At 37.2% G+C, this 26,637-nt stretch overlaps 1 protein-coding gene across 6 annotated transcripts in view; it reads left to right on the top strand.

Moving 5' to 3' along the window:
* NFATC1 (nuclear factor of activated T cells 1) overlaps positions 1 to 26,637 on the top strand; it is a 131,663-nt gene that overhangs the window by 31,331 nt on the left and 73,695 nt on the right. For all 6 annotated transcript variants that reach the window (XM_083361185.1, XM_083361184.1, XM_083361186.1 and 3 more), the window contains exon 3: positions 2,989 to 3,148. In XM_083361185.1, the coding sequence (XP_083217311.1) occupies positions 2,989 to 3,148 (160 nt within the window). The remainder of the gene's footprint in view (positions 1 to 2,988; positions 3,149 to 26,637) is intronic.

Raw genomic sequence — 26,637 nt, 5'->3', positions numbered from 1 at the left:
CCACATTTTCCTTAGCAAAAGTCAGCAGGACACTTCAGTCGGTCTCAATACAGGATGCTGCAATCACATTTGCTTCACGCATATACTATATTTTAGATGTATTCTTAAAATACCTTATTGGACTGGGCTTGGGTTTCATCCTCAAAGGAAAAAAAAAGTCTGTCAGAAGCACACACCTTTCAAACTCAAATGCTGCACAACCATAATACTTAGAGGAGAAAGTCATTTAGGGTCAGCTGATAGTCCTCTAAAAGATTTGTAGGAAATGAGTGAAGTCGTCTGACTCCCAAATGTTTGACAATACCAACAATAAAGTGACATTATGTCTTATCCTAAATTACAGTATTGAAACCAGGAAAGCTTCATATAAACCAAAGTGGATATTTGTGCAGAAGAACTGAACTCTATTCACTTCTCAAATTCAGATCTAATCTCCAGTTCTTGGACTCATTCTAGTCATTTCATTCTAACTGAATGTCTTCTGCATTAGTCTCCAGATGATGCATTTCAGCTTTCTTATGAAAGCAAAGATGGGCAAGTCTGCCCTTCCCTGAAGGATACTTGTTAAAACCAATGAAGTTTAACTTAGTCATGTTGGGCCCAATTAATTCCAGTGGAGCTACTCCAAATATGATTACCAATTTAGTGTTGTTATTCATGCTTACATTAGAATTTTAATTAAATGTGAACTGTGTGGCTGCTTTCTACAAAATCAGCAACTCTCCTTTTAATCAAGGTCTCTGGTATGGTTCAGAGATCTAAACAGAGATAATGAAGTGTATGTGTGTGTAGACATAAACTCACATGTATACACAGATTTGTGAGGTTAGTTTCTATTTTTATTATTTTTTTCTCTTTAAAATTTAAAGCACTTGGACCATTTTGTTGATTGATGGATTAGTGCTTTTAAGAAAGAAATACCATCCACATGTCATAATCTGATATATATTTTGTCCTCTGAGGGGGGGAGGTGGGGGGGAGGAGAAAACCCTTCTTATGTATGAACTGGCTAAAGAAGAGAAGCATCTGTTTCATAATATATAGTGATCATCACCAGGAGATATACAGCTGCTTTATATTATATAAATTATTGTGTAGTCGAGCAGGATCTCTCCAGATAATTATCCAGGAATGCTTCAAATGACGGCATATGTAACAAAGCATTGCATGAACTGGACTGAATCTTTGTAATTTTCCAGTTATGCTTAAAGAAGTCTAAATCAGTCACCTATATGCAGGCTACTAAATACCACATTCCCATGGGCCATGGGAAGAATGCAATCATGAAATTCATTGAAAAAGGAAAGACTCTGAAAAAGATTTCATTGTAGACAGCCACCATTGAAATCAGGAATTTGAAGAACAAGAAGGCTTGTATGCTATACACATAAAACCTTTGACCTATAAAACCTGAAAAAGCTGGGTGGGGGATCTTATTATTGCAAGAAATGCTGATTCTAATAGAAGATTGCTTTTTTCTTAAATTCTTCTTAGAGTATAAGTCAAAGTATTTCTGTGATGAGGGACCAAGCTTTCTTAGTTGTGGCTTCTTGGTTATGGAACATATTTTCCACTCCATTTGGTCGGTATCCTTTCTGATATTGCTTAGTTTAGACATGGCTACCTATGCAGATTTTGAACAAAACTGAAGATATTTTAACTATGGAGCCTGTTCTCCCCATATTGAATAAGAAGATGCTCAAATGACCGTGAATCCATCTTCTTCCAATCTTGACATAGTATGCTAACGGATAGACATTTGTTTGCATTTGAATGAATGCACGTAGAAACATCATTCAGACCTGGATTAATGTAGCAAGCTTGGGAGCAGCATAAGGAAGATTGACCTGTGCTTAGAACAGCCACTGAAAAAAAAATCCAACTAATATTCTATAGTGTTTTGTGGTGTGTATTCACTGTTAGCCACAGATTAAGGGGGGGATCCTCTGTGAAAGCTTGTTAGTCTTGTAATACTGTGTGGTATCTTGAAAATCGTATAAAACCAAAATGAAGAATCTGTGGCCCTTCAGAAGTTGGTGAATTACAGCTACCAACATTCTTCACCACTGAAGTTTTTGTTTGGTTAAAACCACTGGGTATTCTAGGTCAGCTATAACTGGAAAAGTGAAGACTCCTACCCATCCACCCAACCGATAGTTTTATTAAGATACTCACACAAATGAGTAGAGAATTATCGTTAACTGAAGTCAAGTCAGTATTTGGTTTCCCTAAGAGAAGGGAGCACAAGTTTGTTCAGGCAAATTAAAATTAAAATTGACTTACAATTTAATTTAAACCATTTGATTTTATTCTCATTGTATTTAACATTACTCCTTTATATTACATAAAATATTATAATTGGGCAAGCCAGACCCAACCTTTGTGTCTTCTGTCTGACCCTCAGCCTGCAAGTTGTACATTCTTGCCTGGTAAAATGATAGTGTTAATGGAAAGAGACCTTTCGTTGAGTCAATTTGTGGGGCTGATTGGAATTTTCAAAAATTGTTAGTAAAAGAATTTTTATTGCTGACAAGTTGTTCAAAAGGTGAAGCTTATTGAATACAAATTGAAGGAACTGAAGTACTGATATTCCCCAAAGGCTATTTCTGCACAAAATTGAATTTTAGGTGGGGGGTATTTTTCCACATCTTACAATCCACCTTTATCTATTATGATTAATGGGTTGATGTCTTAATGTATTGTATTTTTAATTCTTTTTAAGCGAAGCTTAAAATGTTTTCCATTTTGTTTAAGCATCTGATAGCATTTGGGCCTATCTAATCTGTGTCATCCATAAATCTTCATAAAATAACCATTACCTTTTAAATTACTTATGTCATACCATTATCTCCATTGATGAAATTTTAAATGTAAGATGGTGACGGATGATCTGCTAAAAGTGGCCTCTAAAGTAATAGTGCCAGATTCTTGTGGTTTATGATAGCAGAACTGTTGTTAATATTTAATTCCTGCTGTTCTCTATTATAGCCCATCTCTGCCTGCCTTGGATTGGCAGTTGCCATCTCACTCAGGACCTTATGAACTCCAGATTGAAGTGCAGCCGAAGTCCCATCACCGAGCCCATTATGAGACGGAAGGCAGTCGAGGAGCTGTCAAGGCGTCTGCTGGGGGACATCCAGTGGTGCAGGTAATAGCATTATTCTTGGCAGCATGTGTATTTTTTTTAAAAAACCAACATCCTTAATAAGGCAAGTAAAATGACCTTATATTTAATGTAAGTATGTACTCTGTTTTGGTGGATGGAAAAAGTCTTTTATTTGTTCGACCAAGAGCAGCTCAGTGGGTATTTCGTACTTCATGATAGGTATGCTAGTTGCTCCTGGAATTCTTCAGAATAGGTATTATATGAAAGGTCTAACTAAATGCCCAGCCTCGGTTGGTGCCAGTTCAATGCAGAATCTGGTGTTTCTTTGTTGTTGTCTGTTGAATTAGTCTACTACCTAAAGGGAACGGAAAGTATTGTTATGGAGGAGGTAACAGTTTTCATCTGAGGCTTGGGGTACCAAGAAACTAGCCAAGGAACTCATCACCCCTTATAATTCAATGTAAGTAAACTAGTCTATAATGTTTCTTTATTGACATAACTAATAACCCAAGATGAACTATGAAGTAAGGCATCAGGCTAGAAGCCAGGAGACCATGAATTCTAGTCCTACCTTAGACATGAAAGACCAGCTAGGTGACTTTGGACCATCCTTACAGGGTTGTTGTTGTGAGGAAAAGGAAGGAGGACAAAAGAGTATTAAGTATATTCACCGCCTAATTAAAAAAAACAATAATAAAGGCAGGATAAATGTATACATACATACATACATACATACATAGGGAGAGGCAGTTCTTTATATTAGATTTCCTCATATTCCTAACTGTAGATTCATTTCTACCTGTTTCTGCATTGTTTGTAAATTTTCTCACACATACACACACACAGGGGCATTCTTCCTGCTTCTACATTGTACACATTTGAATACATTCTTTTGCATATGTGCTATTTGCAAGTGATATCCTGATACACTTTGTATTTTCTCAAATATGTGCCTTTTTATTACAATATTTTCAGTATACAGATTTCTGTATCCATGCTTTGAATTGCAAAGCATAATATTCCACATAAACTTTTGAAAAGTACGCATTACTCTGTATAAATGCATTTTGACTTCCTTGAAGGGCATAAAGACAGGAATTGGGGCAGATCATAAAAAACAGAATTGAACCAAAAAATGTCTCCTCCATCCCAATTTCTATGGTGATATCCTCCTGATAGAATTTCCTCCTCATAAATATCCATTGGACATTGAATTTCATTATATTTTTAGTATAAAATACTTTGAAATAAATATAATTTATTATTTTGCTCCCTTTGGTTTTAAATTGAGAGTTGCATTTTTGAACATTGTTATTAATCATGTTGCAAGCTTCATCATCTGAAAGCAATTGAAAATTCTAAATTCAAGGGCGACATCCAGCAAAACTTGGGCCAGTCTTTTTGCAGTTTGATTTTAGTAATATATTAGCATGAAGTACTCTTAGCATGGTTCACTATTAACAACTGCTGTCTCTTCCTGTCTCACAGTATTGCTCTTTATTTCAGGGCTTTTCAACCTTTTCACCCACTGTACCACTTTTAGGATATGGCAACATCCAAGTACCACCAGTCGCCTAGCAAGGTGTTAAAAACTTGGTGACCAAAAAAAAAAGGAAAAAAGTGATGAAGTACAGGTAGTCCTCGACTTACAACAGTTCGCTTAGTGACTGTTTGAAATTACAATGGCACTGAAAAAAGTGCCCACCAAGCCAGAGCCGAGCAAGACACCTGCCTGCCTACCCGGCGGCGCTCTTCCTCCTGTCCGAGGTTTTCATTGTTGTGAGCATTTCTGTTGAGGATTGGCGATGGGGGGAGGGTGTTTAGTTTTTATTCCCCCTGTCTGCTGGGTGGTTGCAGCAGGATTTGGTCACTTCACATAACCCTGGGACACTGTGACCGTCATAAATATGAATCAGTTGCCAAGCATCTGAATGTAAATCACAAGACCCTGGAGATGCTTTAACATTCCAGCTGATCGGTGCTTCTTCTGGGCTCCGAAGCACCGGGATCAGCGCCAAGCTCCAGCTGGAGCCTGGCGCTGATCCTGGTGCTTCCACTCAGCCCTGAAGAAGCGCTGATCCTGGCGCTTCCGCTGAGCCCTGACAGCCCTGCAGCTCCAGCCATCTCTCGCTCAGGCATGTGCAGTGCTGCCACTGGTTCAGCTCATTCCCCTCCGCCGCCACTTTTCTAGGATGGTCACGTACCACCTGCCAGGTGCCAATGTACCACAGGTGGTACCCGTACTGTTGGTTGAAAAGCCATGCTTTATTTTACATGTGATATTTAAAGTGAAATTTATACAGTGCGCTAGTTCCTTAGGATATATTTTGGTAGCTGCCTAAAATGTGTGAGGAGATAGACTGTAGATGGGAGGCATGAATTCACAATAGCCAATTTGTCATTTAAAATTTCCACTCAGTGATTGGAAAAAAACAAAATGCAGTGCCAACATTTAATTGAGTTAAATGTATCCAGGAACCACCACCACCCCCTCCCCGCAGTCTCTTTCTACGGTGTACGGAAATAAAATAAAACAAGATGCATGTTGTATTTAGATAGAATTGTGGAAAAGAAAAAAGGGAAATGCCGGAAGGAAAAAAAGGAAAGCAAAATTCTGATCAGTGGAATGATGCCGAACTTCCTCCTGTTTTTCATTCCAAGCGACAGATGACGTGCTTGTTTTGTGTGAAATATAACAGGATTTTGAAGGGTTCCCTTCCCACCCACCCACTATACTTTTTGCCTATTTGGGCAGGCTTGTCCTCTACTAGTGCATACAGGTAGTCCTTGACTTATGAACACAATTGAGCCCAAACTTTATGTTCCTAGGTGAGACATTTGTTAAGTGAGTTTTGACCCATTTTATGATCTTTCTTGTCTCAGTTGTTAAGTGAATCACTGCAGTTGATAAATTAGTAACCCGGTTGATAAGTGAATCTGGCTTCCCCATTGACTTTGCTTGTCAGAAGGTCACAAAAAGGTGATCACATGATCTTGGGACACTGCATTTGTCATAAATTCGTGTCAGTTGCCAAGCATCTGAATCTTGATCACATGATCATGGGGATGCTGCAAAGGTCATAACTGAAAACTGGTCATAAGTCACGTTTTTCAGTGCTGTTGTAACTTTGAACTGTCACTAAACGAATTTTTGCAAGACGAGGACTACCTGTAGTGTCTGATCAGTCACACCCTCTAGAGATGTGCCAGGCCAGGGGTAACCCAGTAGGCCCAGCTTACATGTAAAATTTAGCCCGTCAAGAAATACGAACATGCAGACCTTTGTAATGCATGCCATCATGGGCATTTTCTGAAAGAAAGAAAAAAAGGAAATCTGTAAACTGTTATTAAAGAACAAAATACCCCAGAAGAGGTGGTACCAAGACAGGGGCTGGGCAAAGAGCTTAGCAGAACACAACAAATACAATGCTTTTCCTTCTGAAATATTATTAAAATAGTCTGTAGAGTTAGAAAGAAACAGTTGGACAAAGAAATTCCAATCGTAGTAGTGGTGATAATATTTGAGCTCCCCTCAACCGGGCTACAAGAAGAAAATCTAATCATGAAAATAGATCAGGGTTGTATCATCATGGGTGAGTCTATGACCATTTCCTACATTCATTTTATGAGTGAGTATAAAAAAAAATCATCAGAAATGTACCTTAACACAGGTGTGGGGAGGCATTAAACATTACAACTCCTGTTAAAATACCCTCTCTTGTCTTGTTCCATATTACAACAGTCCCTATTTGTTTCCATAATTAATTTCTGTGTTGGTTCTATAGTTTTGAAGCTGGACATTATTCTCCTTCATCACTCTTACTCAATGTACAGTAGTAAAATTCTGAACATATTCTGGCTGAGCATACATGCCTAAACATCTCCCTTTTAGGTGAAATAGTTGGGATGTTCAGTATTCTTGCTGCCACATCAGATGGTTGCTGTATCATTATAACTACTTAAGTGGCTCACTAATTCTCACTTTGTTCTTAGTTCAACTCATTGTCCCCCAGCACTGCTCTGATGGCTATCACCTGTTTACATGGGAGCACCTTTGGTACGTCGTTCTTCAGAGTGAAAGTACAAGAAGTCACCTACACATTTTTTTTGTAGTTTCATACTCCTACATGTTTGCTCTTCACTTGTTTGAGTGTTTGGCTACCATAGCAGCCTCCAGTTATCACACGGATTTCTAAATGCTTGAAGAGTGAGATGAGCTGACACACCTAGAAAGTGCTAAAAACGTTTGAGAAGAGTGGCTAATCAAAGGTGGTGGTTAATTGGTTTGGTGAGGTAATGCTTGGCAGAGTACTTCATGCCTTGTCCTAAAAGCAGTGTTACTAAACATAATCCTCTTCAGATATTCAGTACTTTCCTCCGTGTTATTTCAAAGGAGGAAAAAGATTCTTCTGTTCTGGGAATTTAAGATTTGGGGTTTCAAATCCTGCCCTCCCACCAACATCCTGTACAGCCTGAGGCGACTCATTTCATTTCTCTGTTGATATGAATGTAGAAAATATTTTCATGTTCATGTACTGTGAGGTTTGTCAGCACAAGAGCACTGAGGCTTTGTACACAGGAAACAGAAGAGGAAGGAAAGGTAATCAAGGGTTAGAGCCAAAGAAAATCTTTCATTTCTTCGGTGCCTAAAGAAAATTGTTTCTCAGTTTGTAGGCTCTTATTCTTAATATGGCACATTGACTGGCATGTCCACAACACTCTGTACAGAAAGGAAGGGAGAGCAACGTGGCAATAGCCGTGGGTCTTGACCAGGGGGTCTCCAGAGTTGGCAACTGTTAAAAGTTGTGGACTTAAACTCCCAGAAATTTCTCAACCAGCTATGCTGCCACAGTACGTGCCACACTCACTGCAGAGATTAGCAGCAAGTGAATTGTTTGTACTTTTGTCAATGCCCAACCGGATAAGCTATTAACCTATAAGGAAGAAGTGGTCTTCCTCACACAAATAATTACCTTTGAAATGGAGAGGTCAGCTTGGATTCAGATGTAGAGAAGACAGAATTGGAAGTAGGGAGATAGACCGAGCTGCAAACAGGATAACCAAAAATCTTGAAGGAGGTCAGGGATAGGTTGCCAGGGGATGTGGAGGTCAAAATTGTCAAGATAATGATTTGATTTGAGATTGATGCCCCACTCCTTTTAGGAATGCTATGCATATGACACATATAAAAATGGGCTGGGCTTTGATCACATGGATGTGGCCACCATCTTAATTGTTTATGTCTTCCTCCACCAAATATCCCTGTCTTTAATTATGATTATAGTATCTCTATTCCATTTCCTTACGTAACATTTGGGAAACATGAATAAAGCCATTGTCATTGTCATCAACCATTCAGTCATGTCCGACCCTCTACCACTCTATGGATCAGTACTCTCCATGCCGCTGTATCTCCAACTGCTTCCTTCAGATCTGCCATGATCATCCTGAAGTCATCCTTTACAGCCTTTTTCCATTGATCACTCCCAGCATGATTATGAAATCATAATGGGAATGAAATCCTAACTCATAAAATGCAGAAAGGGCATGAGTTAATTTTTAGATAGAACCCACGTTATCTCCTCACCACAAAAGCCACCACAAAAAGGCTTTAGAAAGTGACAAAAATTCATATACAAATATATACTAATTCTGATAAGTCAGTAAACTATTAAAAATACTTTCTCTATTTATAGGTGGTTTAATTTTAAAGAAACTCATAAAGTAGCAACTGAGAAAACTAGCTATATAGCCTAATTGTAAAATATTAAAATATATGAAGATTTGTCAATGCTTGCCATTAATTGTTTCCTAGGCATCCTACATGTTTGTTAAATATTTGGACGGAATAATCTTATTTGAGGGTATATAAGGAATTTCTCTTACAATGTGTTTTGCAAGCTATTTAATATTAAAGGGCATTAAACAAGAAGGGAATTAACTCTTGGTGAATTGAAAATATACGAAAAAGTCACTGGATTGCACATATGCCATCATAATGTATGTCTTTTACAGACCTCTTAAGTGGCCTGTTAAAGAATCAAATTTATCTTTTCCTTGGATAAACTTGGCATCAATTCATCTGTGTTCACATGTTGCCAAGCACATAGCAGAAGGAAAAGTGATTAGTGTATACCTCCTCATTTTTGTGCATCTAGTCAGCATAACTCAATAATGAATTCAGTGAGCTCTTTCAGTATATAAGGGAATTTAAGTGACATCCTCCAAGATCAAATTTATTTTGCCCCAGAAGCAATGTGATCTTTTTCTTTAAGGTGTTCAGCAAATTCTAAAGAAATTTGTCACTGTCCCACTGATCATGGCCCATAGTTTTAGGATTTGGGATAATAGTGTTTTTCTCTGCTTGTGAAAATGTAATCCTAGTAACAAGCTAATCAGTGTTTAATGAGGCTCATTTCAACTTCATTTTGTTAAGTTTTTGCTGTAAGGTCAGAGATGGGCAATGATGGCAACTTTACGAACCATGGATTTCAACTCCCAGAATTCCTCAGCCAGCGTGTGTTACATAGATGATAGTAAAAATGAAAATCTTTTAGAAGCTTTATACTGAATGTTATATTATTTTAGTGAAGTTTTTTTTAAAGAAACTTGCAACAAAAATTGGCCTTTTTTAATTATTTTTTTAGAACACTAGGTTGAAAACACTTGCTGGTTAAACAGAGTTTAGTAAATATAGTGAAAAAGATTTGACACTGTAGCAGACAGAAAAAAAGGAAATGGGTCTTTTGCAACTTCTTTGAAGGAGGAGGAAGAGTGTGGAACTTCATGAAGGTGCCATTAGGGAAAGGATCTGTACCTTTCATGGTAAAACTTAGTCCATCCTTCAAAGAATATGGTTGAGGATGATCTTGTGTGCAAGCCAGTGATAATCAAGAAGTTCTGTACATCTGCTCGTAAGGAATTGCTTTGCTTAATTGAAAATGCAGCTGGTGTAAGAAATATAATCACAGGTGAGTATAGTATAGAAGCATAATGCACAATGATTTCATACTGTACATCACAATCTCAAACACAGATATCTTTAAAAAAAGACTTAATGAAAAGAACCCATTGTTCCAATCTTATCCCAAAATGATGGGTTTCCATCATACACTTCTTGTAACTTGCAGTTGAAAGAAAGCGTTACCTTTCCAGCCAGGGGGAAATTTAAGTCTTTCTTATACTAAGAATACAAAGAAATTGGCAAGCACCTGTTAGTCAGGTTGCAGTTAATAACGTCCAGCCACAGAATTGTATTGCAGCCCAGACAAGGAGCCTATATTTAATAGCTCTTTTTCAGACAGATGGTACTTCTTAAGAATAAATTCAAGCTGAATGGCTCTCACACATCTTGCATCTGGTTAGTTAAAGCTCACCGCCAAGTAGCAGACAGATAATCAAACTTGGAAAGGAGAATAACTTGGCAGATGTTTTAATGAATATTATTGCTGTCATAAATCTAATAAAAGAAGTATGGCTGTGTACCTTTTGGGGTGAGAAGTTTTAATACCTTACATAAAGCTGTCCTCCTAGTATTGTTACAGAACCACATTACTTGAAGGTAGCTTTCTACCCTTCCTTAAGCATTTTTTTCAGGAAATCCTGACAATACTGTCAGGGCTGAAGATTGTCGTTAAATATCTGTGTAGACGAGAGATTTGAGGGTAATGTTGATCATCTGCTATGGGGCATGCCTCAGGGCTCTGGTTTCTTTCCCCTCATATTTAACATAAGCCACTGGGAGAGGTCATCCGATGGCATGGGTTTCAGTATCATTAGCATGCTTGCTGATGGTGCCCAATTACACATCTCTACCCAATTTAATAATAATAATAATAATAATAACAACAACAACAACAACAATAATAATAATAATGTTGGAAGGGACCTTAGAGGTCATCTAGTCCAAGCCCCTGCTCAGGCAGGAAACCCTATACCATTTTGGACAAATGGCTGTCCAGTCTCTTCTTAAAAATTTTCAGTGTTGGAGCATTCACAGCTTCTGGAGGCAGGTTGTTCCACTGGTTAATTGTTTTAACTGTCAGGAAGTTTCTCCTTAGTTCTAGGTTGCTTCTCTCCTTGATTAGTTTCCATCCATTGCTTCTTGTCCTGCCTTTGAGAATAGCTTGACTCCCTCTTCTTTGTGGCAGCCCCTGAGATATTGGAACACTGCTAGCATGTCCCCCCTTGTTCTTCTCTTCATTAAACTAGACATACCCAATTCCAGCCACCGTTCCTTATATGTTTTAATCTCCAGTCCCCCAATCATCTTTGTTGCTCTTCTCTGTACTCTTTCTAGAGTCTCAACATCTTTTTTACATCGTGGTGACCAAAACTGGATTCAGTATTCCAAGTGTGGCCTTACCAAGGCATTGTAAAGTGGTATTAATACTTCACGTGATCTTGAGTCTATTCCTCCGTTAATGCAGCCTAGCACTGTGTTGGCTTTTTTGGCAGCTGCAGCACACTGCTGGCTCATATTTAAGTGATTGTGCACTAGGGCTCCGAGATCCTTCTCACAGTTACTACTATTGAGCAAGGTACCACCTATACTATACCTGTACATTTGGTTTTCCTTGCCTAAATGTAGAACCTTACTTTTTTCACCATTGAATTTCATTTTGTTAGATAGCGCCCAGTGTTCAAGTCTGTCCAGATCCTCCTGTACCTTAAGCCTGTCTTCTGGAGTGTTGGCTATTCCTGCCAGCTTGGTGTCATCTGCAAAGTTGATGAGTTCCCCATTTATCCCTTCGTTCAAATCGTTGATGAAGATGTTGAAGAGCACTGGGCCCAGAACAGAGCCCTGGGGCACCCCACTACATACTTCCCTCCATGTAGATGCGGTTCCATTGAGGACCACACACTGAGTACGGCCGGTCAGCCAGTTACGAATCCATCTCGTGGTGATTCTGTCTAACACACATTTTTCTATCTTATCAAGTAGAAGGTTGTGAAATTATATCCACAGCATTCCTCTGATCCACTAATTTTGTCGCTTGGTCAAAGAATGCAATAAGATTTGTCTGGCATGATCTGTTTTTGACAAACCCATGTTGGCTTTTAGTAATGACTTTGTTTGGGCAATTTTGGGCAACTGAGTTCAGGACCTGGAGGAGGTAAAGTGGTGGGGGAAAGGAAGCAGCTGTGACTCAACCCTTGCATGTTGGAATAGTTATGGGTTTGTTAGTTATAGATTTGAGCAGTTATGACCCTGAAAAAGGCTGGTGGTCTCCAGCAAAGCCATAGGAAGAATAAGCTAGAATGAACAGAACAAGCCAGTCACATATTTGGCATGTGTAATTTTTATCCAAGCTTCAAAAGACACAACTTTATTATTCATCTTTAGTACAATCCTTTTTCTGTTTCTCTCACTGTTAGACATTTTATCACCAAAATAAATTTTTACAAAACTGGCTCATCTGTTCCTTGATTTTTTTTGGGCATTTTAATCAGGATTTATTTATTTTCCTCTTGAGTAAGTTGGTGGGGACGCAGTATGGATGTCTGGGAAAAACATGGGATTGACAGGATATAGTTAGAATTGGATAGGAATTGGGAGGATGTTTGCTATGCCTATTTTAAATTTAACCATGGGCAGATATTCAGAAATGTTGGAAGAGAAACTTACTTTTGCTACAGTGTATATACCTTGACCAGTAAGAAAAGTTTCACCTGCTTATTGTTGTGTGAGGTGCTACTCTTAAAGGTATACCAGCAGGACTGCCAAAAAAAGCTGGCAACTCTAAAAGATTGAGAATATCTCTTTGTGAGAGCCAAAGTGGTGGGTGTAAGGTTTGGGCATGTTTCAGAGCCATTTATTATATTGCAATAACTAATAGTATTACTAGGTAGGGTGGGGCTGGTAGGAGAAGATGGGAGTGACTGATGGAAATGGGAAGTGTACATTACTATGCATGCAAGTACAAATACCACAAAATGGCATTGGACAAATAGAGCCGTGGATATATACAGAAGAGTGTGGATCAGATCCATGATTTCCCATGTTTGCTTCATTCAGTTTGGTACTTAGAGACTTTTTTATTGGATTTCATCAGTGTGGTGTTGTTTTTTACCCTAATATGCCACTCTAGGAAATTTCATGAATAAAAACCCTGGTGGCAAAGATAGATATATAAGATAATCATCGGTGCTACAGATACATGGGTGTGATCTTTGTTTGATCAAATTGCTCTTGCTGGTACTCAGTTTTCATATGAGTTTCACATATGGTTGCAGAAAATAGAGCAACTTTGTATTTTGAAGGGGATTGATAATACAAAGTAGTAAAAAAACAAAGTTGACCTGTAATACCTGGCAACCTTGTGAGGAATGGAGAGACCAAAACAGGTTGGAACAGCTACAAAAAAAGATACAGTCAAGAGACTCAGTTTGTCTGTAGTGGCAAGAGCTTGGAGCATTGTTTTCCAACCTTACCAACTTTAAGATGTATCAACTTAAATACCCAGAATTCCCTGGTTCGCATGCTGGCTGGGGAATTCTGGGGATTGAACCCCACATGTCTTAAAAGTTGTCAAGGTTAAGAAATACTGGCTTGGAGGTTCTGAATATGGGATTTTCCTGTATCAGAACAGCTGAAAGAAGAGTATAACTATATACTATGTCAAGTCCCCTCTGTGTTTTAGGACATCTAGATGTGAGATAGGCTACAAATATACTCATGGTTGTCAGCAACAACATCAACAAGAAGAAGATTAGGAGATCTACTGATACCTGCCCATGATTTTCTGTTCAAAAAGACATCTAACCTACCCAATGCCTGGACTGATAGGCAGGAGAGAGTCACAATGATCACTTCCAGAAAATATTTACTGTATCACCTACTTGAATGGCAATTTTTGCATTCCAGATTCCCTAGACCAAAATTCTTCTCCTTAAAATTGGTATAAGAGAAGTATTCTAGATTATAATTTGTTCTTTTTCCATTATGCCACAATTACTAAATCATGTATTAAGAAAAATATACATGGATGAAAACTGCTGCTCTTAAAGAGTTCTCTGGGAAGTCAATAGTACATTCATTAGTAAGCCCCACAAGTAGAATTGCTAATGAAGTATCATTATCACCACTTACATACATTAAAGTTGTATTTTAAAGGTTGAAACGTCAAATTACGTAAGGTTATTTTATTATATTTTACTATATTTGTGTCTTCAAATTTTTGACTCCTGGCAAATGCCTATACTAGCCCCTGCAGTTTTCTTTTCCAGAAGTGGTTTGCCATTGCCTTCTTCCTAGGGCTGAAAGACACTGACTGGCCCAAAGTGACCCAGCTTGGTTTGTGATGGGTAACAGTAAGAATGTTACCAAAAACCTTTTTCTTTGTGCAGTATTGGAATGAGGTACTTTACTGCACTAAGACAGATGGAGTAAATCAAAGATTGCAATATTTACTTACACTTTTCTGAATGGAATTGTCATACTTAAAAGGCAATACATCTGGTTTTTAATTTCCTCATTGTTTTCATGGTTTCCTTTTGTTTATTTGATTGTAAATATCAGGGTCTCCAAGGATACAGCCACCAAATTCATCAACCCACAGGTATGCACTGAACTTTTAGCTGTTGCCAAATCTCATTGAAAGGAGGAGCGGCAGCAAGACAGATTTCACATAGTTTCGTGAATATTTCCCTTGATAACTAAAACTCAGAAGACAGGAAGGGGTATGTTTGGGAAGAAAGAAAAAAGGGGACTTTTTACTATCCTATGGTATCTTATGTATAACCTCACTCTGAAAAGTGGGGTTATTCTTTCTCTTTCTTGGTGAAATGAGAATTTATGGGCTTTAGTTATTAGCACAAGTCATAATTTCTCTGCACAGCCTGAAAAGCCAGTGGCCTTAAGGGGCCACTAAACAGCCATTTGTTGTTCTTGTCCTAGTTTGACCTTGTAGCCATCTGTTCATCATCTCTGGGATATCTCTTCATCCTTAAACATGCATGGCTGTGCATGTTGAACGGTACCCACATGTTTCTTGAATTGTGCTGATTCTAATTTGCAACTGGGAAAAAGAAAGAATTCAGGTAGCTGCTGATAGATTTTGCAGTGGTAGAGCAGTATAAAATAAATCCACAGAAATTCCTTTGCTGTTGCTTTAATTTTTAAAAATACCTTGACTGGGCATGATTATTGTTAGTTCTGATCTCAGAGATCTTCACTTTCTAAATGTTCCATCATTGTTACTCATATAATTAGTCCTGCAAGATTTGGATGGCAGTTGTATGCATAATTCCAGGTTACTTATGTCTGAGTAATTCTCAACATTATTAGTTAGCGTAATGGCCCTGAATTTGAACTTCAGTAATAAAAAGTGTTGAACTCCAAAACTACTTGCAGGAGCATTTCATGGAAGAAGAATTCTATGTTTTCTTGAACATTAAAGAAAATAGATTTTCAGAGACTATATAAATTGTCATTCTTGTGCACGTCATCAAAACATGAAAAGTATTACTTACCTTTCTAATTATCTTGGAGCAAATTTAACATGAAAATTTTGATTCTTTTACTATGCTGATGAAGATTAATTTGGTAAAAGTTCTTCTGTTGTTTATTTATAAGATACCGTGTACATTTATTTATTTATATCCTGGCTTTATTATTTTTATAAATAATCCAATCCAGTGATCACATATTCCTTCCTCTGTGTACTTTCCCCACAACAACAACCCTGTGAGGTAAGTTGGGCTGAGAGAGATCTTTCTTGCCTAAGGCAGGATGCCTCCAGGCAGCTTCTAGCCTGGAGCTTTAACCACTAGGCCAAACTGGCTATCATATTGATATAGCACTTAGGCTTATATACTGCTCCATAGTGCTTTACAGCCCTGTCTGAGCAGTTTACAATGTCAGCATATTGCCCCCAACAATCCGGGTCCTCATTTTACTGACCTCAGAAGAATGGTAGGCTGAGTCAACCTTGAGCCAGTCAGGATCGAACTCCTGGCTGTGGGCAGAGTTAGCTTGCAATACTGCATTCTTCCCACTGTATTAATCAGTATGAGGAGTTACAAAATATTTTTTTCTAAATATTGCTAATAATTTTTTCAGCATTATAATGTAAATCCATATAAGCAATTAGGCACGTTTCAGAGACCATTAGTTGTGCTGAGTCCAGTGAGATTTACAATTTTTATGTCATCTAATCAACTACTTAAAAGTACTTCCCTTTAACATCTGTAGCATTTACCGTTAATTAGGAGTGTAGCCTTAGAGCAGTTGTGAATCAGATTACTTATTCTGGGCATTTCTGATGTACTTGTTATCAAAATAATGGTACTTGCATAAAAAAATGAAGCAAAATTAATTTTCTTTGGTCCTAGGACATTAAAAAATAATTCTGTTTGTGCATTAGTTTAAGACCATGGCAACCCACCTACTGTGATGATTTATAATTTATATTTTCCATTAGTTATGAGGCTAGCAAGTTTTTAAGTTCATAACTATATTGATATACCATCAGTAATAACAGTACATTTTTCCATTTTAGTTCATTGTTCTCTACATCCATAAAGTGAGAATAGAACATGAAGAGTTCAACCTGTTAGCTGAACTTCTTCTAAGGATAATGGTTCATCGTTTCTCTTTCCATAAAACAGAGATTGAGATCTTGCTGATAAGAAAAGATAAAGCATTATAATATCTACTATATAAATAAATATAGATCAAACTTCCTGCATATTGACATTGCAATGAAAACCACTGTGCATTCTTCACTTGCTTTAGAAATAAGTTAGGAAGAGTTTTCCATTTAAAGAACATAGTAATAACTGATCATATCATACCTTCTGCACTTATTGACACGTGGGGAAACTGCTACAGGCGTTGACATATTTTATAGATTTTTAGACATTATTGTTCTAAAACGTTATCTAAAAGAGACTTTCCCAAGATAGACTTCTCTAACATTCTCTATAAGGAATATCTTCAACCATATGTTTTGTTTATGTAGAATTGATCTATCCAATTGGTTTATCCTGGGGTGCTAAGACTGCCTCCCTCCAATAAGAGAATATTTTATTTATTTTTATTAATCCAATTTATATGACTGCCAATCTTATGAAAAGTGATTCTGAGTGATGTACAATGATCCAGTAAAAATTTACCTTCAGAGATATAAATAGCACCTTCCCTTACAGTCTTTTGCAAAGTAGTACAATTTGAACTTTTTTTACAGGACTAAAAATGTGAAGAAGTAATAGAAAGTGCTGTTACTATTCTGAATTTTTGCATATTTTACTATGTGGTTATATCAGATTCCTAAACTGGTAGGAGTCCTTAGTACAAAAAAAAAGTCTTTAGTCATTATGATCATTATCAATGCTGTACAATAAATGCTTTCTTAATATTCATAACAACAGTAGGATATTATAGGTAGAAATATTTCTAATCTTACTAGCAAATAGCTTTGCAGGATGTTTACATTGCCAGAGTCCCAAAAATAAACTAGACAGATAAAAGTACTAGCAGGGTTTATTGCTCCTTACTGCAGTTTTTGTAAGAGGATTTGTTAATGACAAGCTTGCATCTTTTTAAATCCAATGCTATGATAGTAGTTAGCATAAGGGTTTTTTCCCCAAAGATCTCTGTCACAGCTGTTCAGAATTTTTTTTAGAACTGGCCCACTTTAAAACCATGTAAGACTTGCTCCTCTTCCATATTCAGCTGATACATTTCCTCTGTCCCTCTTTCCTACCCACATTTTTTTTTCATTCCCTAAATATACTTTAGAAAGTCTTTCAGTCCTTTGAACAGATTTTGAGGGTCTACAAGAGGAAACAAGTGAGAAAGAGGAATTGCCAGTTCTACTGCTAAAAGAATTTTTGTACATTGCTGGACATGATTTTGACTCCATGTCACATGTTGGACCAACATTATATGACTAATTCTGCTAGAAAGAGAAATTGCAGACAGGAAGCTTTGTTCATGGGCTGGGCCACAATCTGAGATTCTTTTAAATATTATGCTAGCTTTACAAAATACAATCATTTCCACATGGAGTTTGCCACAATTAAATTGAGTCTTCACTGCAGTTGCTGCAGTAGCATGTAATAGAGTAGCATTATCCCAGTTCAATCTGGAGTAAGCAGAAAGCATAGAGATTGGATGAATAAACCCACTAAATCACCCAGCCTTGATGACAGATATGCAACTTGATATCTGCCACTAGTTATGGAGACTTTTTTGGAGTAGGGTGAGGTGCCTTTGAGCCAGTGTTGACCCCAGACATGGACTATCCTCTGCAGTTCTTTTGGTAAAATGAAGTATTTTGCCATAACCTCATTCCTGTGGTTGGGAGACAATGACTGGCCCATAGTTATGCAGCTGGCTTCATGCTTAAGATGGGACTAGATTTCACAATCTCCTGGCTTCTGCTCTGGTACCTCACCACTTCACCAAATAGGCTTTCTGTTAATGGACTATAACTCCCAAATCCCTGGCCTTTGCTAACTGGCTTTACAGGAGTGTAGTCCTAAATAGGACAGGCTCTAGGTTATTGATCCTTGATTCAGGCAATACTGGGGATGGACAGTGGTCCATTGAAGCCAGTAACTCTCATTATTTTCTGCAGGACCTTACCGAATATACATAGATGTTTAATATTCTATGCAACAATGTATTCTTACTTTCAAGAAAGAAACACCATAAGCAGAATAGCTTAGAAATACAAATATACGTTTATTTTACTCTTTAGTTAAAGCTTCTGGGAAATATACAAAAAAAAATCAGAATCTGATATGTCTGATTAAAATCAAGCATAGCTCTCAGAAACTTATGCCTTTTAATAAAATGTTAGTTGGAAAAAGGGCCATCAGTCTTCTTCTGATTTTTTTTTAGTACTATAGACTAATATGTCTCCCTTCCGTAGGAAATATGCAAAGAAGCTAAAAATATATAATAATAGTTACATTTTATTGTTTTATTTTTTATTTTATGATGCAATTACATGGAATCAATGCATATAAAAATTAAGAGGAATGTGAGGACTGTTGCACCAAGATAGCAAAAGTATTAATAAATAAAATAGTATAACAGATATTTCATTTCGCTCAAGTCATAAGCATAGTCTTTTTTCTTCTTCTGGACTTTTTATTTGAAAATTGTGAGCTCTGCAAAACAAAGTAGCAGTAGAATGAATAAATTGCAAAAGAAATTATGGCTATCTGAAGCCGTCTGATAAAGCTGACTTAATACAAAGTGGGAAGCAGTTTTTGTTGGTTTGAATTCCAGCTAAGTTTGCAAAGCAAATTTTGATGATTAGGATCTGTGGCTAATATGGTTGCTGTGGAAATCATTCCAGTCTTTCAGCCATTGTGCTGTTTTTCTTCTTCATGTTGCTTAACTGGTTTGTTAAAAATAAAAAGAATCACAAATAGGATTGATCCTGATAATAGAATATCAATTTCATTTTTTTTCCAGGAAAAATATTCTATAGCTGAATCATAATTTTGAAACTTTGTTTTAAAGGCTTTCCTACAACAATCTTCTGGACTTCACTGCATTATCTTTTGTTTGAAACAGCTTCATAAAACTGCTGTCACCTTTTCAGATCTATATACTCTTCAGAGTGAGTTTCATGCTATAGATGGCAATATTCAGATAGTACGGGAAAGATGCCTCTATAGTCATCTACTTATAGGCTATGTTTTCCATACACTGCTGCTATGAATCCAATATTTATTTGCAAGTGTATGTCTCCCATGTGGCAATTGCAGTCTGCAAAATGCATTGGTATACAATTGGCAAGCATTTCTATGCCATTATTAGCCTTAAATGCTATTTTTCGTTTAATGTTTCTTCAATAATTGGTAATATGTTTAGGATGTATAGTCCCTTATCTCATCTTACTGTGGTTCAATTCAGTCTTTCTGCTTTCTTGGCCATGCTAATTGCAAATTCTTGCAAAGATATCTGGGGAGACAGATTTGCTTAGGATATTGGCAGCACTCAACTTTGAATATAATCCGTGGCAATACTCCTGGTTGGAACGCTTGTATTAGTCTCCTTAGAAATAGTTTTTGGGGATTATCTAAATAATTTTCAACATGACTTCAAGTTTTGTAATTCTGCTAGAGAATATGAAAACTGCTTAAGAGGTCAGGTTTTAGATTGAATGGAATAGCTGTTTCTTTTACTCTCAACTAGTTGGAAATAATATAAACATGGGTTCTGAGCTCATATAGATACAGGAAAGAGAAATGAGCTGTTTTGGCCCAAATAATGTTTTTGGATGCTAGATGTTTTTTAGAAATTTGAAAGGAAAGTGGTGACATTGAGGTAGGCTGTAGTTCAATAAATAAATATGTTACAAAAAGCCAGTGACTTCAGTCCTGCAACACCAGATGTTCAATGGAAGCTGCATTGGGCTTAGATTAGTTTATCTAGATTTTTTTTAATTTTTTCACATGCCTTACTTCTAAGGTACACAGTCATGATTTGAAAATATAATAAAATCAAGAAAATGACCTGTTTAAAACCTATATTAGCTTTTAATGTACAGTGGTAATAGAAGACTCCAAAACTGCATAATAATACAGTGATTCAAAATGTTTCTTCAAAGATTTTACTGCGTCATATTTTTTGTCTTTTTCTAGAAGTCTCCGAGGATGTCTTGTTAATTATTCTAATATAACCAAAATTTCCATTGAAGAATGATTGATGATGCTGTGACTTGATTCTGTGTACTCTTTGCTACCTGGAAATGAGATATATATCTTAAGAAAAAACTGAACAGATTTCATTATTGTGTTTTGACTATATAATAGCTCTACCATAAATCAATTACTTAGTTTTCAATCAGTGGGATAGGATAATTAAGGTGGTATTGATTTGTATTCCCCAACTTTTACATAGAAATAACCATTCTGTTCAGAAATATAAAGGTTAATTTATATATCATAAGATTCTGTAAATATATAACTTATACAAAAAATTCTAACTTGAATCCTTAAAATTACATTTTTAAAGAAGAGTTATCAAATTCCAGTAACTTCAGCATTTTGCACTTCTAATACACAACGTGGTTCGTCTGATGTTTTCTTCTCCACTCATTTTCAGGTATTGAAACATTATCATCATTAAAAATATTATGGTTATGATGTGGTATTTCCCAGTACTTACTTTTATCCAAATATTTACAGAAATGAAGCTTTTAAATATAGCTTCTAATGTTATCTACTCAAAGGACTGCCTCTTTTAAAATAAGCTAAGCTTCCTGTTCACAGGAAGACCTTTGAATGTGTTAATGTAGTTATAAAACTTTGTCTTAATAATAATTATTCAACGTACTGTTTTATGATCACCCATTCTTGTCTAATTTTCATCACATCAGGACTGCTTCTTGCCTTCCCTCCCCCTATGCAGACTCTTGATGATTTCAAAATACACCTCCTTTATCTTTACCATTTTTACAAAATCTTGCCAGCCGATATACAGTGGCTATGAACTTTAGAACCCCATATTCTGTAAGCTTGATTTTGTATGGGGATTTGGATAAACATCTCAGTTCTCTCAAACAGCCAATCTTGATCATTAAGCATTGGGGACAACAAAAGAAACTGGATGCAGCTTGCTACCATATGAGAAGTAGATGATCTAAAAAGAGACACCTGACACCTGCTCAGCCCTTCTAATTTTCACATCTCCTCTTACAAGGAAAAAAACACACCATGAAGTTGACTGTTGATTTTTGTGGTCACTCTTGTCTAGTTCATATTTCCCCACCCCAATTGATGTGACTGGCATTACTAGGTGTTTCAAACTGATCTGCTCTTATCCTCCGGTGACCCAGGGGACACAGTGCCTATATGTGAATTGCTCATTGATGATTACATAATTATCTCAAAGGTTTTGCCCATCTGGATTCAACCTGCAGAAGAACTGCTACTTCTAGGAAGCGTTGCCAAAGAAAGGGTCTTCTAATGTCTTTAAGACCAAGCTATTTTTTTTAGTATAAACTTTCAGAGAAGACTAATTTCTTGAAGAAGCCAGTTCATTATTTTCTTCCCATTATCATCTTCCCTATGCATGAAACAAAGAAAGAGCACTGTTGGCACCTCACACTGACTTTTTTCATCAGGAAGCATTGACTTGACAGTGGAATCTTTGGGGTTCTGTTCAAAAAAGCACTTTTATATTATTATTATTTTTATTTTATTTTACCGTAATTCCATTTATATCCCGCCCTTCTCTGAAGACTCAGGGCGGCTTACAAGCTTAGCAATATTATGCTTGTGTTTTATCCTAGATCAAGATAAATATCTTCCATTCAGCTTTTTTAGATGCACGATGCTCAAGACTCTAGCTCAGGGGTCTGTGGACTAGTACCGGTCCATGGCATGCCAGCAACCAGTCTGCACAAAAAAGCAAAGCCCCATCCGTGAGATGCAGGCAGCACACAAAACCACGCATCTTCCAGTCCGTGGAAAAACCTGTCTCCACGGGACCGGTCCCTGGTGCCCAAAAGGTTGGGGACCTCTGCTCTAGCTCATCCACTGTGGATGCCTTTCCTCCTAAAAATTGCCTAAATAATATTGAGGCTCGAAATGGAACCGTAACACTCATTATTAAGGAGGATGATCTGGATGACACCGATAAGCACTTTTCTTAGGCATAACTAGTTTCCCTTTTTGGGAGGCTTAATCAGATAGCCTCCAGAAAAGGAAAAATCATGGGAGATAACCACACACAATTCAACTTTGAAAGGCATTAGCATAGGGTATTGTGAGAGGGATGACTGAATTGGAGAAAATGAAAAGTGGATTAGGCAGTAAACTGAACTTGCCTTGAGTGTCAGAGAAACTTCTCATTGCCAATTGCTGGAGAAGCTGAGCTGAAAGTTATTACTGTATTCGTGTTTGATTGTGGGTTTCCTGAAGACATGTGGTTGGGCTCTGTGAAGAATGCTAGAGTAGGCAACCCTGTGGTCTAAGCCAGCAGAGCCTTTCATATGTGCCTCTATTAGTAGCTATTTAAGTAGTGACGAGCTGTACACAATTAAGAGAAAGTTTCTCTGATGAAATCAGCACAGAATTATGTTTTGAACATACTGAAACTCAAAATATGGGTGTGATCTTAGGGATCTTAATTGGATGTAAAATGTGTTCTGAAATCAGGTGGGATAGGGCTTAAATTAAAAGAAAAGCAATATTTATGGAGACTAGTTATTATGTAGGTTAAAGAAATGTGTTGTTGTTTTTTAAAAGCAAATGTTGCCTTCTTTAGCCAGTGTATAGGGCAGGGGTCGGCAACCTCGGCTCTTTTATGACTCGTGGACTTCAACTCCCAGAATTCCTGAGCCAGCTGGCTCAGGAATTCTGGGAGTTGAAGTCCACGAGTCATAAAAGAGCCGAGGTTGTCGACCCCTGGTATAGGGGCTTTGCCAAGTCCCATCCAACTTACAAATTGTGAAGAAAAAAAATAATAATAACTTATTTATTTATTTATTTATTTTATTACATTTATATACCGCCCTTTCCCGAAGGACTCAGGGCGGTTTACAGGGTAATTTAAAAAACCAAGATACAAAAGTTAAAAACAAATTTAAAAAAATTATATTTGTCCCTGTATAAATAAAACCCCAGTTAAAATAAGATTAATCCTCAGCCTGGGCCAGAGAGCTCGAAGAGCCAGGTCTTCAGGTCCCGGCGGGATGAACGGAGGTCGGGGGCAGTCCTCAGCTCCACTGGCAGCTGGTTCCAAAGGGCAGGCACCCCCACTGAGAAGGCCCTATCCCTGGGTGTCGTCTGCCGACTTATTCTCAGTACATGTTCTAGCATGCTTAGGAAGCCCAGTTCCACATTCCCTGGTCATGAAAAGTGGGTCTGGTGTAATACAGCACTGTAAAGAGCATTTTATTCTGGAAGGTTGCCCAAATACCTGTTAAGCCAGTTATTGAATGCAAAACATCTCTATTACTCGAGATTAATAGTTCCTTATGGCACACTGGCATTAAGATTATTGTCTTATAGGTATGAACAATCTGCCTGGAGGCATATCATCATATGCATACATTTTTATTTACTGCACTGTTTGGATGCAAAGCACACATGTGTTTGAAAACTTTGCAATGTTTGATATAAAACTTCTGCAATTTTTATTTTAAATAGCTTAGTTTGTGCAGCTGTTCGCCTTCACTTCCTAGTAATCCTATTTCTGAATATTGCTATAAAAATAACACTTCCCTAAGTTTCTTTTAATTTCAAGATAATTCATCAATTGATTCTTGAACCTAATTTCAAGATTTATATCTGTGGTTATTCTTACAGGGATACAATCTGGGCCTAGCAGATAAACTGTAGTATTAAGTGTTTTCATTTGGCAGAGGCTAATCGTTTCATATTTTTCTTAAATTATGGATGGAAGGCAGTTGGAGAAGAGATTTTGATTCAGAGGATATTCATTACCTTCCAGAAGTGCCTCTGAACTTTCCAGATATGGACATAAATGGCCCAAACGTCTACACAGACCCCATGAAATGATCGAGGTTTGTGCTGATTATGCAGTTCCTGTTCATTTCAAGAGTGCTTACGCTCAGTGTCAAACTTCATTTGAGACTCAGGAAGCTTATAAAGTCATGATTGTTCTGATAAGTTAGAAGTTTTCTTCAAATCCCAATTCAGCAGGTATGGTTTACAGATTTATTCTCAATTAATGGTTTTGTTTGTGTGTTAGTAACTGTAAAGAATTTGCTACATCTAGGGGCTAAATCCTCATTTTCCCAGATGGCAGACTAAGGAAAAGAGTTTTGTGATTTATCAACGACACATATTTACTGTCTAGACAGAAATAGCTTCCAGCTTTTCTGAGCTGCTTCAATAATGTCACTAGAGGCTTTCCCCCAGCTATGGCTCAGTCAAATTGAATAAGCTTCTGTATTGTTACTACCGAGTCCTCTGTGTGTACTTTGTTTACAAAGTAAATGATATGATAACCCTGGATCAATGTAAGTGTATTGTAAAGTGTGCTGTGTTAATTTAAAATAGTGCTTTGTTAGCATCATTTGGAGTATGAGTCATAGTTATAGTGTCATCTGTGTGCATAGTTATTAGTGTCATCTGTGTGCATGACACTTTAAAAAGTATAAGGACAGATCTCTCTTTCCCCTACATGATTTGGGCAAATTCTGGCCATTTCTGCTTTTTGCCTGATAAAGCAACTAGTTCAAACAGCATATTTGTGAGACAGAAAGAAGTTTCTTAATTCTTTAATTTGTTTTGAGGGTATTTTCATCACTAGGGATGGGTAGAGACACTGGCTTTCTCTGAGTAAAGTTGAGGACACCTTTTGAAGTTCTAAGATGGCTTAGGACATTTTTAATTATTTCTTTTACCACAAAAAGAATAAAAGTGATACAAGTCAGGCAGAGGATACACAACATGTTCCTGATATGTTTATTATGTATCTCTTTTACTAAAATGGTCAAATAAATTATCAGTGTTAGGGAAGGGATCATTAGCTGCCTTCTCAAAGTAGCAATAACCCATTGGGGCTTCCTGTGTTTCTTTAGGTACTCCATTTTTTAAAAGTTTTATGTTTTTCATTAGGTTGCCTTATCACCATTCAGTAATGTGCAGGATGCTCACCTTTCTTGAAGAAGCTCAAATTAAGATCAATCAAATTTATTTTATTTATTTTTATTTTAATTCCATTTATATCCCGCCCTTCTCCGAAGACTCAGGGCGGCTTACAAGCTTAGCAGTAGCCTTCATTCTATGTATATGCCTGCTTATTAGGGCTTTCACACACACCCCTAAGCGGTATTATTACAAAGTCAGCTTAATTGCCCCCAACAATCTTAGTTGTTGCTGTCACTAGTAATATTTGTTGGCAAAGGTATGATACAGCTATATGTTGTAAAATACCATAGGATCATTTAGAGGGTAACTGTGATTCTTCAGGTCTTGCTCTAATATTGCAGAATATTCTCTGTCAGCAGCATTTAGTCACAGAAAGACTGATAGTGGCACCTTAGTCTTGGGGCCATGTTAGAGAAAGAAAAGGATAAAAATAGAATACGTGACACATGCTTCCGTACTGCCAGCCAGGAACAGAACTGACTCTTCCAGAGCATGTGTGGAAAATATGTGAGAGTGTGTGTATGCGTATATAGTTCTCTTTCCTACTGAACACAAAGGCAACCGATATACAAACATAAAACCAATCCTGTAACAGTGGAGAAAATTACAATATTCACTATTGGGAAAAATATTTTTCCTAGCAGTTTGCATAAATAGTTCCTAAATGATTTCCTAATACATTCCTAACAATGTAGAATGCTAATTTCACCTTTCCAGTCACATAGTGGTCTTGTATATTTGATATAACTGTTCCATTTTGAGGTTTTATGTGCTTAAGAGGAGAAAGGAGGGACAATTATTTCTGTAAAGTGGGGTAGGAACTTGAGAAATTTAGGAAGTTGGAAATCTTCCTTGGACGGAGGTCTTAGTAAGCAAAACCCATCTGAAAGCGATGGCTTCCTACTTTAAAAACACAATACCACTAGATCTAACCCAGTTAT

This window comes from Vipera ursinii (assembly GCF_947247035.1).
Source record: "Vipera ursinii genome assembly, chromosome: 3".
Taxonomy (NCBI): domain Eukaryota; kingdom Metazoa; phylum Chordata; class Lepidosauria; order Squamata; family Viperidae; genus Vipera; species Vipera ursinii.
This window is presented reverse-complemented; position numbering and strand designations above follow the sequence as displayed.